At 36.1% G+C, this 15,438-nt stretch overlaps 1 protein-coding gene across 1 annotated transcript in view; it reads left to right on the top strand.

The window, feature by feature from the left end:
* The window catches only part of TLK1 (tousled-like kinase 1), a 36,675-nt gene that overhangs the window by 12,960 nt on the left and 8,277 nt on the right, over window positions 1–15,438 (top strand). The window contains exons 10-15 of the mRNA XM_009996141.1: window positions 1,180–1,368; window positions 8,351–8,417; window positions 11,999–12,096; window positions 14,178–14,259; window positions 14,536–14,627; window positions 14,711–14,800. Coding sequence (XP_009994443.1) covers window positions 1,180–1,368; window positions 8,351–8,417; window positions 11,999–12,096; window positions 14,178–14,259; window positions 14,536–14,627; window positions 14,711–14,800 — 618 coding nt within the window. The remainder of the gene's footprint in view (window positions 1–1,179; window positions 1,369–8,350; window positions 8,418–11,998; window positions 12,097–14,177; window positions 14,260–14,535; window positions 14,628–14,710; window positions 14,801–15,438) is intronic.

Raw genomic sequence — 15,438 nt, 5'->3', positions numbered from 1 at the left:
TCACTAATTGTTAGTTCCCTCTAGTGGATTTTTTTTATTACTAAGGTTCTAGAATTGGAGCGACTTTTCATGTTATATTTTGCTTTGCCTCTTGAAGATGGAGAATATAGAACAGAACTCAATCAATGGAGAGAATATGAAGGCTGGGTGTCTTTGAAAAACAGTTTAGTTTTACTGGATTTTAACTATCCTTAAAAAAGCATGAATGTATTAGATGAGCAGCACGTAATTACTCAGCTCAGCTGGTAGAGAGAACTATAAAACTAAATCAGTGATTTTCCAAGCAGCAAACCCTGTATCACTGGTGATCCCTGTGGCAGATGAGGTCTGTGAAGTTCTCATTGGTCACATGGGTGCTGCCTGCACATTCGTCACTGCATCAGCTTTTTCGGTCAACCAGCTCCTCAGTGCCGTGAAGGAGTGACAAATCTGGCAGCCTCAGCTAGGTTCTAGTGCAAGTGGAGAGGGGAAACCAACTACCTGGAAAAGAGCTGCTGCAACAGGTATTTCAGCAGAGATGGAGACAAGGAGAAGGATTCTTCGCAATGCCTCAAAAGATGTTCTTTGGTAAAGAGTTTGATTCAGTCTTTGGAGAGAGATATATATGTGTATAAAAGTAATTCACCAGCATTTTAGTTTTTGAAGGGCAATCTGTAATCTTAGCTTTATGTGATTGCCTGGTTCATTGCTTTTTTAAGATCATCTTAAAAATAATCTGTACATGTGTTTTGCATAAAAACTAATTGTTTGCCATACAACCAAACTGATTATTTATTTGGAAACGGTCAGATCAAGTATTTGGCCTATAAACCTCCGGTACTCTTTTGACTGGCTTACATTTCTTTTGATGGTTTAAAAGAAGATACCCACCAGCTCAAGTTTTCTTTTTTTTTTTCTTTTTCTAGTTCAGAAATAATGTGTAACACTTTCAAAACCAAACTAAACCTCAAAACAAACAAAACCCCAAAACCAAAACACAAATCAAAAGTAAATTGTGCCAAAACTTTTGCAAAATTTTTCCACCTCTTGAAGAACATTTGTGTTCTTTTTTCTCGGAAACATTTTCACATATACAGTGAAGTTTTTTTAAAAATTCTTAATGCTTTATTAGTTAAAAAGATAGTTATTTAAAAATGCAAAATGATGAAACTTTAATAAAGCTTTTTTTGGGGTTTGCAGGCAGCAAGAATGGGTGAATCAACAAAGGGAAGACATTGAAAGGCAAAGAAAGCTCCTGGCCAAGCGAAAGCCTCCAACTACAAATAATTCTCAGGCACCATCTGCCAATTCTGAACCCAAGCAGAGGAAAAATAAAGCTGTGAATGGGGCAGAAAATGATCCCTTTGTTAGACCCAATTTACCACAGCTGTAAGTTTAACATTTCAATCAGTCTTTTACATAAAATCTCTGATATTGTCTGTGTGAGTTCTATTCAAATAACAGCCTAAAAAGATACTCAGTATATTCAGCAGCTATATTCTCACTGAGGACTTGCTGATGTTAGGGAAATTTGCCCCACTGCCTCTGAAGATGTCATACAGTTGCCCAATTTATTTTTGGTAGAGAAAGACCCATTTTGTGTTTCTGCAGTGTTCTCTCTGGTTTCCTGGTCCAGAGGGGTTCTTGTTCTGGTTTCTGACTCTTGTAATATCACTGATACCTACTGAACTTTTCTTGATGTATATTAGTTTAGGAGCCTCCCCTTTAGCTAGAGATCACTTCATTTTTCATACAAGTCTTCAGCTGAAAAGAGAAGCTGTTTTCAGCTGTTAGTATTTGAAGACATGTCTAAAAACACACAAATTTTTTTGTCCCTTCTGAATGATAGATCCTGAGAGCAACTGTAAGAAGCTACTGATCCCATTTCACATATTGATAATGTTGAAATTTTTTGTCATTTAAACATAACAATTGGGAGCTACCAAGGAATTCTGCATTTTTTCAAGTGACATTTTTTCTTGCAGACAGAAATGGTGTAGTTCAAGGTGCAGATGTGTTCTTGACATTTAATTTGAGTATTTTAAGAAGTTTGCTTGGAGATACTAGTTACTGCCCTTGATGCTAAAAGGCTGCAGCCGATAGTGTATCTGTTCCTAGTCAAATAAAAAGTAAATAACTGGGGTTAAAATTAATAATCTGGGTTAATCTGTGTTGCTTTGCAGAAGTAGGCTACATATGTTGAACATGGTCACCTGTCACTTCTCACTTCTGGAGGTACTAGCTTACACCTCTAGGAGTGGGGGGTAAGTAAATTACTCTGGTTAGATTTGCAAAGTATGTATTTTTGGACCATCAGTTTGAAGACAGCTGCATAGGTTTTGCATAATACATAATTCTTAAACTTTATATTGTGAAATTGTTTAGCAACTAACAAAAATACTGTGAAAATACAGAAGGCTGGTGATGTAAGCAAAACTTGATTAGTGTTGCACATGTATTTTGGTAGAGAGCTGAAGACTTGTCTGATGGAACTTACAATTTGCCACTTTTTGGCCATGTATTAATTAGTTTTCATAATCTTATTGCTGCTTTAGAAGGTGATAAAATATACATTTAGGAAAAAATACAGAAGACTTGTTCTAATTATTAAGTAGGTCAAGATGAATTCTTGATAAAAGACTTCTGAATATTTTTTGAGGTTAATGGAGTTTTAAATAATTTCCAAATTACAAAAAAACTTGAAATTTTCATTTCATTTGGCTTAAACAGTTACATGTTAAATGGCAGATGAAAATGCTTACTGGTTGTGGAATTGCCAAGAGAACGATTAGAATTGTCCTTTTGTATCTAATGCTAGCATAAATGTAGGCTGTAATTGAATCAAAGGTGATTTTGCCTTTAAGTATCTTGATTTTATCATTATATAATCTAGATAATAATATTGTTTGCCTATATGATAAGCATATACATTTTTTTCAGACCTTTGAAAAGGTTTGTAATGTGTCCTGGGATCAGAGTCATTAAACTACATCATGCTCTTAGGCCTTTACTTGAAAGGGTTTTTTGAATGTTTGCATGTAGGATTCATTGTAATTTTGTATAGTAGTATTCCGTGTTGACTCCCCTCTGCATCTCTGTAAAGAATTAAATACATTTTGTTTATCTTGATAAAACAATTATTAACTGTGCACTTAATTTTAGAGTAAATTTGTCATCTGCAGTACATAATTCGCTTCTATTACATTGAGCCTATCACTGTTCCTGTGTCACTTCAGAAGTATTTATCTTAATTAGTATAACCAAATGGAAGAAGAGGTTCTGTTTATATGAGGCATAGGGAAATGCAGAGCTGCTTAAGATTAATGAACTAAACCAGTAGTAAATCAGTACAACACATAAGCAAGTGATTAGTAAGCTCTTTTTTAAAAAAGCAATGTAACAAACAACTTACTACCAGTTGTTAGCCAACAATTGTCTCTAGCATTGCATTGTTTGCTTTAGAAAATGTCTCCAGCTGCATGTATCAATAAGACAAAACCATCTATAGCTTTGTAGCAATCAATACCTGAAAATAGGTGTTAACTTTTGAAATGGATTTAAGGTGTTGTCCGAGGCATTCTTAATAAGAGCATTCTCTGATGCAAAATTTTTGTACTGAAGTTACTAGTATAAAAGTGGCCACCTGCCAGCCCTGTGAGTGAATGGTGGGTTTGGTGTTTAAATAACATACAACAGATGAGTCTAACCCCTGTCCTGGTTTTCCATCATTCTTTCCCTTTTTGTGGCCCAAACCAAAAGTAAAAAGTAGTTTCAGTGTTGAGACCTGTTTTCTGCTGAGCATAGTAATGTTATTAGACTTACAAGAAAATAAAAAATTGGAATTTATTTAAAGAAAAAAACCCAACATTTATTTGAAGTAGAGGTTGCTTTCTTAGCTCTGGGAAAATCTGTTTGAAAACTCTATTTCACATTCTTTGGACACTTGAAGATTATAATGCTAGTCCCTACCTCTTGGAAGCAGCTCCTATTTCACCAGAAAATTATTTCTGGGAGCAGCGTTTTATTTAGTGTAGGTGTCATGCTCCTTCCTCTGCAGCTTCAGCTGAGTCAGTTACATTTACTTCCAGTCATGTCATCTTCTGCTTCCCTCTGCCTCCATGGGAATCTGCATGCACCCTTGTCTCTGCATGCAGTTTGGAATAGAAGAGCAGAGGGAGCTGGCAGAGTTTGTTACTGTAGTTGAACAAATGCATAATTTGAAGGGAAGATTCTGTTCTGTATGGAACAAATAAAAATATTTTCAGGAATTTTTTCAGGCTGAAGTCCCAACAATGTGCTTGGGCTTTACAGAGCAAGTAAAGACAGTTCTTTCCTGAGGCAGTCTCTTTCTAAGGCAGACATGGAAACAATGGGCAAAAAGGCATCATGGAAGGCTTTGACTTGGTCAGCATCTGCCTGTCCATGTAGCAGTTTAAGGAACTAGAGAGAGAACAAGGTTGGACCAAAAAAGGAGTGCTTTAGAAATTATATCCAAAAATTTGTATTGGGTGTGTGTATGGCTGCTTGAATCATGGCCACATGCTGATGTGCCTGTGTTTCCAGGATGATTTTTCAGCTGGGAAAAAGTGGGAAAAGAGATGATTGTAAATGTGCCAGACTTCATTGTCATGAAAACTGAGGAGATGTGTGATGATTTTGTTTTCTTCTCATGTCTGTATCTACTAGTAAGAGTGTTTTGATCATAGAAGAAGGGTTTGTCTGGACTTGTGAGGAAGAAGTGCAGAGGTTGGCTATGTCTACTCATGCATACTGTGTCAAAGCCTTTGAAGTTCAGCTATGAAAGCATTGTTAAACAACTTGAAGGCCTATTTATGCTAATTTAAAAAAAAGTTTATGTTGGTGATATCCAAGCCTTTCAGGACAGGTAAGCTGTCCACTTCCTTCCTGCAACAAGTAAATGTGACACTCTAGGTCACAGGAAAATTATACTACATGCATTGAATATGTCCAGGGCTTTTTTTGGGATGTCAGGAATTCATTGTATATGTATAATAGTTCATTTGGCTGTAGACTTAAAATACAGCATTTGTTGCACAGTACTTCTGAGTGGAAAAGATCACTGTCAGGACCAGACCACTACTGATTAATTCATGCATCCTACTCCCTGCTGTTTTTCTTCCCCAGCACTCCTCAGGTTAGCCTTCAGCCTGACTACCCAATTTAGTGGATGGCAGCAGCCTCTTTCTTGCTGACATCCCTCCCTTGTGTTCCTCAGTCTTTCTTTCTCTGCATCTGATGAGACCTGTGTGTCTTGGGTGAGGGAATAACAACCCCTGTGTAGGAAATAATGTCTTCTAGGTTAATTCTGTTTTCAGAAGGTGCCTCCAGTGTGCCACTGCCCTGCAAAAGGTGGATGCAGGTCAGAAGAGATGGGCTGATGGGAAACAGTCTCTAGGCTGGATGTTTTCAGCCTGTGTAGCAGAGTGGTGGCCTATAGCCAGAAAACAGCATGCACACTGTCATTGTTTCACTGCTATTTTTTGTGTGCTATTTTAATATGTATGAAGTACAGTACTTTTTATAGATAAAAAGTAATAAACTCCTACTTTTAAAAAGAAAAAAAAATGTTTCTGAATATGAGGGAATAGAATTTTGTTTTTCATAAGTAAACAAACAGAATCCAAAGTGCCTCCGTCTGTGTACAGTTCAGCATTTTATGTGCCTTCCTCCAAAATGTGGTGGTCAGTAACAACAGTTTCAAATTGCTGTGAATCATGCTGTGCCTGTAATAGAGTTAGATTTGTAAGGAAATACAAAAATGGAAAACAGTCGTTTACTGGGATGTAGCATGGAAACATGTTAAAGAGTGATTTCTGAATCTTAATGTTTTCAATATGACCTCTTAACTTGTACTCTGTGCTCGAGAGGGCTATTTAAGAAATTTTTGGAAGGCAATACTTGAAAGAGCTGTCTAGGCACTTGGTCATAACTCTGTGTAGATAACTGAGGTTTTATAAAAAGGACCAGATTTCCATACATGATGTTAATTTTTCAGGGAATCAATGGTTTTAGGGCTCTCAATGCTCACTAAAAATTCTGGAAGGTTATGTTATAAACTTAGTATTTTAAGTGTGTTTTTCTTTTGGTTCAGCTGTACTAACCCACCTAAATACTCCCTGAAAAAGACAAACTTCACTATCTGTGTTTCTGGAAAAGCACAAAGATAGAATTTATATTGCAGACAAGGATCTCAAAAGAATAATATTCAACTAGGTACACTTTGGCATTGATCCTTTGCCTTTTTTTGTTGAGAACTTAAATGTTAAGAGTAGTTAGCTGTTTGAGTAGAAGTATTGAAAAAACATCAGGGATGTTGCTGTGAGTTGTCTAGTGTGGCCTTGCTGCTCTCTTTAATAGGTCTAGCAGATGTATTAGAGCAGAAATTAGAGCATTGTTTTCTTAGGTTTCTTGCTGTTATTTGGACTGTACAGAGAACTCATTGACAGCCTTCCTAGCTATTGATACACTCCATTTCACGTTTGCTTTAATGCCTCTTCTTTAAGATGTAGTGTAAATTGTCTAAACCCAGAGGAGATTCTGTGAGCAGAGGAATATAAAACCTTCAGTCCCAAAATCTGGTACAAACCACCTCTGGTACTAAAGCATCTTTTGCCTTTATTGAAGAGGCAAATTTCCACTCTGTTGCCTTCAGAGTGTTTAGGGATTTCTGTTGACTGCAATACAAGGCTGCTTTTTATTCCAGTCAGAAAGAAAGATGAAGGTAACTTTGTATGATGCTTTTTAAAAGAGAGTTGCATCCTTTGCAAATTCTGACAGGACGTGGTCATGGATTGTTTTGTCACCTGATCTGAGTGTTTTCTATATGTTACAGACCAGAAGGTTGATGAAATTACTAAAGTCTTGTGGAGCTGTTTCAGATTCTTGAAAATTTCGGAGCTGTAGTAAAAAAAGAATATAGCAATTTCAGTAATATTTATGAAGAATATCTGGTCAACTCCCATCTTCCTTCCCAGCCAAGTCAGAAAAGGGGCAGCAAAATTCAGTATTAATGAAATCAGGAATAGGAAAATGTTCTGTGAAAGCTTCAGAACAACCAGGCTTTACCCTGAAAAGATGCACTCCTTTATTAACAGCTTTTGAGACCAAATATATACAGAGTTTAGAATTCTGAAAACTATGGTGAACTTCATCCAAACTTAAAAGGGAGGAAGAAATCCTAGAGTTTAGGAAGAGAGTTTATTACATCTCTGAAAATTTTATCAAAGTTGGCATTTGCTATAGGAAAAATCTGAGTTGGTGTTGCTCATGTCTGAGGAAACTACTGGTGATTCTCAAGACATTCTAGTTCCTTAGACTTGCAATATGAACAGCATGTATAGCCTTCTAAACACTTTGTATAACTTATCTTCCCAGGACAATTGATAATTGAACTTGTTAAAATAGGAACTTTGTGAAAACATAATATGTTACTTGTTTTAGCTTTGCATTATGCAAGAAATAGTAGATTTAAGCAAAACGATAGAATGTTTAATTTTAATTTTTTCATAGGGATTTGTGTGAATCCTTTCAAGGAGGCCATACCTCTTTTTCCTTCCCCCACCCCCTGTTCTCCTGCATCATATACATATGGTTTCTTCCCTGGAACTCAAAGTCTCTTTTGTTTCTTTCCTTTGGTGGATTGCCTTTTTTTTCTTATTTGTCAGATGGGTACTGCATGCAGTCAGTTTGTGAGTTTCTTAGTTACTAATCCATATGAACAGTCTAGATCCTCTAAATGATAACTGACTTTGTGTCCTAGCAAGTCTACAGACAGTGAGGGACCACTGAATGAATTGTAGCCAGGAATCTTTTCTCAAAGGAAGATGAAAGAACAAGCAAAAGGGTTGCATGCCTATTCAAAACTGAACTTGTGACCTCATGCAAAATGTAGTGTTAATGAACTTGGAATGTATGGTTTTGCACTGTGTTCTTTAAATCACAGCTCAAAAATCCAGTATTATCAGTCTTGTCTAGTTGGTTTCTGGACTTCCATCCTTTGGTTCACTAAGTGTTAGTGTTGAGAATCAAGCATTGGAGGAGTATCAGCAAAAATACTGGGGTGATATGATTCAGGATGTACCCAGATAACCTAACAGGCTGAGAGAACAGAAATAGACCAGTGGGAGAGGAAGTTAAATCTGCTGAAACACAGAGGTGTTCTCTAAGTGTGTTTGGCCCTGAAATTTCAAACCAAGATGTTTGGATGGTTCAAAAATGTAGTCCTAAAGTTGTGGTAGTAAATAATTACCAGAAGATACTGTATTTACTGTAGTATTTAGGTAAGAATGCTATTGTTTTGTTTACCATCATATAAAAACGATAATTACATGTTTGATTTGGGTTTTTTCAGTTTGACGCTAGCAGAGTATCACGAACAGGAAGAAATTTTCAAACTTCGATTAGGACATCTCAAAAAGGTATGTATATGGTCTGTTATTCTAGGAAGTACCCAAACCCATAATAACTAGTACTATCAAGATAAGGAGAGGGCTTATTGAGAGCTATCTGATTAGAAAACATAATACTAAAAATATTCTACAGTTTTCTGCCTAATAGTGTTGGGGTTTTTTTGCCTTTTTTTTTTTTTTTTTTTAATGCAACTAACCATAAACACTGGGACTATAGAGGAGTAGTAGAGTGTCCTTGCAGTGTAACACTCTACTGGTTCCTTGAATCCTTCTAACAGTGATGATGCCACCAGTACTGCTCTTGTTTCAGAGCGGAGGAAGCAGAATCAGCCAGGTTTGATATGTGGTCTTTTTATGTTAGTTTTTTACCTTTAAAAAGATTCAATCTACAAAGTACTACACTTCTGAATTAATATCATGCTTTGATCATGTACAGTGTCCATGTCAGTTGTTGTCAGTTAGCATGCTACCTATCACGAGAGATTATAATTTTCCTACTTTATGGAAAATCTTTTCTCTGTATTTTAAAGTATTCTTGCAGTCAGATATTTTACTCCAGTTTTTGACTTTTGAAAAAAACAGCAGTACTTTCTTCTTGAAGCCCATCATTCTAATAAATCTGTGTAGTGAGATAATTATGATATTAACAAACTGTTGCTTATTCAAGCAAAGCTTTTGAGGAATAACCTGTGGAAAAGAATGACAGTTGAAGCAGGCAGAAGTATCTCAAGAAGTGTGAGAGGTGGTAACTTTATCTGCTGAGCAGTAGTCCTTGTGATGTTCAGTCAAAACAGGTCATAGTGGTTTTCTCCTTGAAATGTTGCAGGAACCTATTTCAGGCCTGTTCTCTTCAAATATACAAGTCACTTGTTATAACTCCTACTATAATATAAACTGAACTGGGCCTCTTGAAAACACCAATGCTGTTTTTAAAGAATATGACAAAGTATTTGCATCAGCAGTAGGGAATCAGCATATAAACTTGTTGGCAATAGTGAAGTAGTCTGCCCACTTAGTTATTAAAGTCAGTGCTTTAGAAACAGGAACAGCTTCACATGAAATTCCATTATGAAATTGTGTAGGTTTTTTCTGTTCTTTAAAGTTTTTGAAGTAATTTAATGGAAATTTCAAGTGATACATGAAGGAAGCTGTTGCAGGGTTGTTCACTTTGAGCATCAATGCTGGGGTACTCTGTATAAAAGGGAACTTCCTTGACTAAATGCCAAAGTGGGAACAAATATTATTTCTTACTAAATTATGTTTATATATATATCTGAAAATAATGAACATGCAAGTAGGTATTTTATTATTATTATGTGTGATACAGATTTTGTTGTTAACTAAGAATAAGAATTTTGTTAGCTTCTTTTATGTGACTGTATTTCTTCCCTAGTGCTTCATGCAGGTTACATTTTTTCTTCTTCTGCATATGCTCTTTTTCTGTCTGCTTCTCTTCCTTTTCATTCTCCAGATGCTTTCCTGGTGCTCTTATTTTTGATGCCCTGTACATGCTGCCACTACGTTTTCTTTTCCTTCTGCTCCCCAGGAAATTCTTTTCCAGCTAGCAGCTTTGGTCCTGGAGAGAGGCTCTTGTTTTCTCACTTCCTTTTATATAGCAGTGACCTGAGGCAGCTAAGCTGGTTCATTCTTGCTTAAAGGTATTCACAGCCTGAGTGTCCTAAATAACAGCTGGAAACAATGCAACTAGCCAGTTCTCTTTGGACTAACATTGGCCTATGAACCACATTTTCAGAACCACTGAATTGCATAATATATGAACAAAAAAGCCCAAAAGAGGCATAACTGATGGATTTATTTATTTTTTTTGTCAGCCTTTGGGAAGAACATAGACAATTGTGTGTGTATGAGTGTGTGGCCTTTTGCAGGGGTAGAAAGACTAGAATTCTTTATAAAGGGCTATTGGGTTATGAGGAACTGTGGATCATTTCAGGGTATTTAACAGAGAACTGCCAGGATGAAACTAAATATTAGGAGGGGAAAAAGACTTTAACATTGCATTAATGGAGGTGTGGGGGGGAAACAACAACCCTTGGCATTATATGTTAGGAAAAACAAATGGTACACCCAGATCTGCTAGCAGATTAGCGTTACTTAGTCCAGCTTTTAAATTATTAGGATTTTTTTTTTTCTGAATTGAGGTTCATTTAGTGTCTTGTTTTGAGATAAGAGTGCTTTCCTTAGCTTATGGAGAGGGATTCAGGGTATCCACTGAAATAATCTAATGTGGACTCCTCAACTTGTTGGAAATGTGGTAATTTATTGTGTGTTTTCAGTTATATAAATACTATTGTTGTTTCAGGATGTGGTTTTATGATATACAATGTTTGTAAATACCAACTTTACAGCATTTTGTCTCACTTCTGCTGACTTCTGCTTCCATCCCCTTGTGCCACGACTTGTGCGTTTGCATTTACCAGCACCACCAAGTTGTTCGCTAATTTTGTTTCTTTTGAAAACCAAATACCTATCTTCTGAGGCTTTTTCTTTTCTGTTTTTTTGTTGGGTTTTTTTTAAGATTGATTAGGTTTAGTTTTCCAGTTTCATTCACCATGTGGCTGTACAAGAGGCTGTGCCAAAATAACAAGAGGTGATGTGGGACACTACTTCAACTGGCACTGCTACTAAAAAATATGTATCAGATGCCAGGCCTTCTTTTTTAGCTAGTAAAATTCCATAATTATGAACTTTCTGGTATGGACTATTTTGTTTCCCTTTTATTCAAGCTTTGAGGTGTAAAGGTGCTAAGTCTGAATTCAATATAACCCTTCCTACAGTGTCTGTTAATTAATTGGTTTTTCAGTTTGAGCATAGATACATAGATTTCCACAAATTATGCAACATAATTCTTTACTTTTTTAAAGAATCTGAATAAACAACTGTTTTGGTGTTCTCTAATATGTAGCATAAAGAGGAGATAATTGTAAGTGAAATTAGTTAGAGTGTGCTCATACATACCTGACATGCTTCTTTTGAAATTGCACTCAAAATCTTAGGCAGTGCACTTTTTGCATTTGTAATTTTAATAACATATAAAGGGATTTATTTTTTCTTAATTAGCTTGATTTTGGTGTCTTATTTCAACACCTTAGGAACACTTCTGCTGTAATGACTTACTCTTTTATTCTTTTATTTTTTGGTTTGCACTTAAGGCTGAAAACATTTTAAACTTCTTAATTTGTCAGTTTGTACAAAATCTGTAACTGCACGTATCTCCTTTTTTTTCTTCTTTGTACATCAATTTCAAACCGCTTCCCAGATAATTTTTCTCCTTGGCTGTGATACAAAACGCAGCTGCCTCTCATTTCAAATAGCATCCCTACAGTGCAGAACAAAACTGTGAACGTCCCATTACCTGTTGGTTCATGGACAGAAAGGTTCCTTGAAACAGGCTTTTGCCTTATCTTTCTGAATTTTTTTGGCTTTAAGAGAAAAGCAGTGCTTTATTCTGGTTCAGCAAGGTTTTGTAATGTAATGTTCCTCCATCACCACTAGCACTGATGCAGGGGTAAAAATATCCTTTTCAAATAGGGAGTAAATGAGCTTTTATATCTCATTCTTTTCATTTGCAGGAGGAAGCTGAAATACAAGCAGAACTTGAACGTTTGGAAAGAGTAAGAAATCTTCACATAAGAGAACTGAAAAGAATAAATAATGAAGATAATTCACAGTAAGAGACTGACTGTCTTAATTTTGCATGTCTATTTATAAAATAATGCTCTAAAATCAAATTTAACGTACAGGAGAGAGGTTTGTCCATAAAATTTTCTTTGGTTCTCTTTGTTTCTGCATATATTTTAAAAGCCACGTTAGTTAAACTTTTTTTAAAATAGAATTACTTATAATTTAGTAGACTTAAAATGCTTTTATTGAATATGCAAGAAGTAACATACATACACAGCTTATAGTGCAGGAGAGCTAAAAGCTTCTACACCATATTACTAGGCTAAAAAAATTACTTGTGAGAGAACCTAATGCAATTCACTTTGCTGACAACAGTGCAAGGAAATGGCAGGGAGGTTTGATGCAACAGCAGTGATTTTCTGTCAAGTAACAGTTGTTAACTGCACTGTACAAATAAATGCAATGTCTTTTGCATTAGTTTAAATGTTACTCTGTACGTCTTTGGTGACAATATATCATAATATTAAATGGTTATTTATTATTGGCTGTTACTATGTAGATTTGAAAGTAATAATTACATACCTAAAATAAATTAGTCTCTTTTCCATTATAGCAAATACAGGCACTAACCCTACAGTTTCACCTGCACTTTAATCTGGTACTTGTGCTTAAAGGAAGTGATTCTGCCTGTCCCTGACTACTTCATTATGCCCATGTCATGTTTATTTTCATGTGCTTACGATGGTATTTCTTTACTGAACAGATGCTGGAAATTGATCCAAGTTAAAACCAGCTCCTATGGTTTCTTTTTCTGGATTAATTTTAACCCCAGACCAATTTCCTTGTGTAGTTCTTTTCCCCTTTTGCAGAAAGGCTTATGCTGCCATGAGGAGAGAGGGCAGTGCAAGGGTGGAATGGGTGACCAGGGGCAAGGAGATGATCCTCATGACTTCAGGATTTATTTTAGTTTTTACTTTTTAGGCACAATAGAATCACACATGCACTAAGACTTCTAAACCTTAAAGCAACAGGATGTGAACTTGTATTTAACTGTTTCAATGGTCCCCATACCCACCCTGCAGGAAAGCAGAAAATTATTGTTACCTTGTGGCTGTAGTGTGAACTGATAGTTGAACTGATGTTATGTTTTGGGTATGAAAAATAATGGCTGTTGATGCTTACAATTTGATGGTAGAATATTTTCTTGTAAAAACAAATGTTCTTGGCAGGTTAAATTAGGAAGTTTTTTAATCTTTGGTGTTTGTATTAGAGTATTTTCTTAAAAACAAACAAAAATACACAGGGGATCCTTCAACAAGAAGGAGTAAATGCTGTAGAAGAATGACAAGCTTTGACTTTGTAAATGTTACGTATGTGGGGTAAAAAATGTCAAAATTAGAATTCCATCAGAAAAAAAGAGTTACAGAACACAGACAAGCAGAATACTGCAGCTTCAGCTTCACTGCCCTTTTTCTGTATTCAATGTTGACACATTTTATGGTACAGAATGAAAAGCTATAAACTGCATTCATGTTTCTGTGGGAGTTTAAACTTGTGCATTTACCAAGTGGCCAAGCTGCAGCTTACACACATAATACAGGAAACAGAAGCAATGGAGAAGTCATATAGGTCTGTATCCCCTGCTAACTTTCTTGAGACACCTTGGCAACTTGGCCATTTGGTAAGGCCAACGGTTCTGAAGTGAAGCAACTGTTGGGTCCTGACTCAAATCATGTTGGATTTTCAGCTTCTAGCTGTGGTGCAAAGCTGAGCCCTCCCCTTAGTTCTAGCAGCATTTCCATGTATGTCTCTGAACCCATGTATGCCCTCCCCAAGCATCCCAAATATAAAGTAGGCTATGAACTCACCTGGTTGGGTTCAGCCTTGATTCTGTGATTCTATGACAGTAATGATGCAATAGCATTTGTACAATAAATAGTCAAAAGGTACTGAAATTGGCCATTTTGTATAGTTGTGCCATAGAGTTACACATAGTGTAATATTATTCAGCGTAATAGATATTGCTAGTAAAAATACAGCTCCATTTGAGAAGTAATACTAAGAGGTTTATATTTTAGATGTTATTTGTATACCTTAAATAGAATTATTTTTTTTTCTTCTTTTGAGATTTAAAGATCACCCCACATTGAATGAACGGTATTTGCTACTCCATTTACTTGGCCGAGGTGGCTTCAGTGAAGTGTACAAGGTAGAGTGTGTTGGGCCTGCTAAATCTAATGTTTGAGCCATGTACATTTCTGCATTTAAATTTTCAGGGGGAGGAAGGGGATCTAAATAAGCAGAAGAATTGTAACAGGGTATATTCTTTAAACAGTGGTTGAGTGAACTTCAATTAACCCATGGAGGGGAGGTAACATGTCAATAGGCTTGTGAATTACTTGCCAATTTTTTTCCTCTCTTTATTGGGTATTACTTTTATGATATTTGATTATAACTTTCCCGTATTTGTGGGTTTCATTTTTAGGCCTTTGATCTTTATGAACAAAGATACGCTGCTGTGAAGATTCACCAGCTGAACAAAAGCTGGAGGGATGAAAAGAAAGAAAACTACCACAAGTAAGTAATTACTTACGCTTCATATGTTAAATTGAATAGTGTTTTATTGATTGTAGAAGATTAATGTATCCATCTTTCTTTAGACATGCCTGCAGAGAGTATAGAATACATAAAGAACTGGATCACCCCCGGATAGTTAAACTATATGACTACTTCTCCCTGGATACAGATACGTAAGTACATAAAATTATACATTTTCTGGAACTTGGCAAGGACTTCAGTGTTGTATATTAGATAACAGAAATGAAGAGTATTTGAACAAAAATAGTATGTTCTTGCTTTCAGCCAAAGCGTTTAGGGTATTTTTTAAAAAGGGCTTAAAAATAAAACACTTGTGTAATTTTGTCTCTGCTAAATATTGCAGACCGTCTATGAAGTGCTGAAAACAGTGTTTTGCAATACCTGACTAGCAAGCCCTACAGGATGCCCTGAGAGTGAAAGGGGCATGCAGTGCTATAATATTTTTGGGCAACTCTGTAAGGCTGCTGTAGCTTAGGCAAGTTTCCAGGATTGAATGACATCAGGAGCATTACTAGCCTAAGCGTAGCCCATGGTCACTGGGCTGCACCGCTTTGCATGAAATCATGTCACATCTTAAGGGACAGTGACTGCTTTTTTATTGAGAAACATGCCTACATAAATAAGGGGGTTTCTGACTTAACCTCTTATCAGTATGGGTGCATTTTCTTTCTGGTGAATATAAATGTTCTGATTGATGTCAAGTTTCATAAGCTAATAGTTATGCCATGTGTTCTATAAACAATTTGATTCATGTAGTTTAATATTCAGACAGCTATTATTAAATGTGCAG

This window comes from Chaetura pelagica, unplaced genomic scaffold (genome assembly GCF_000747805.2).
Source record: "Chaetura pelagica isolate M959 unplaced genomic scaffold, ChaPel_1.0 scaffold3, whole genome shotgun sequence".
Lineage (NCBI taxonomy): Eukaryota > Metazoa > Chordata > Aves > Apodiformes > Apodidae > Chaetura > Chaetura pelagica.
The sequence above is the reverse complement of the archived record's forward strand: the minus strand, read 5'-3'. Positions and strand labels throughout refer to the sequence as shown.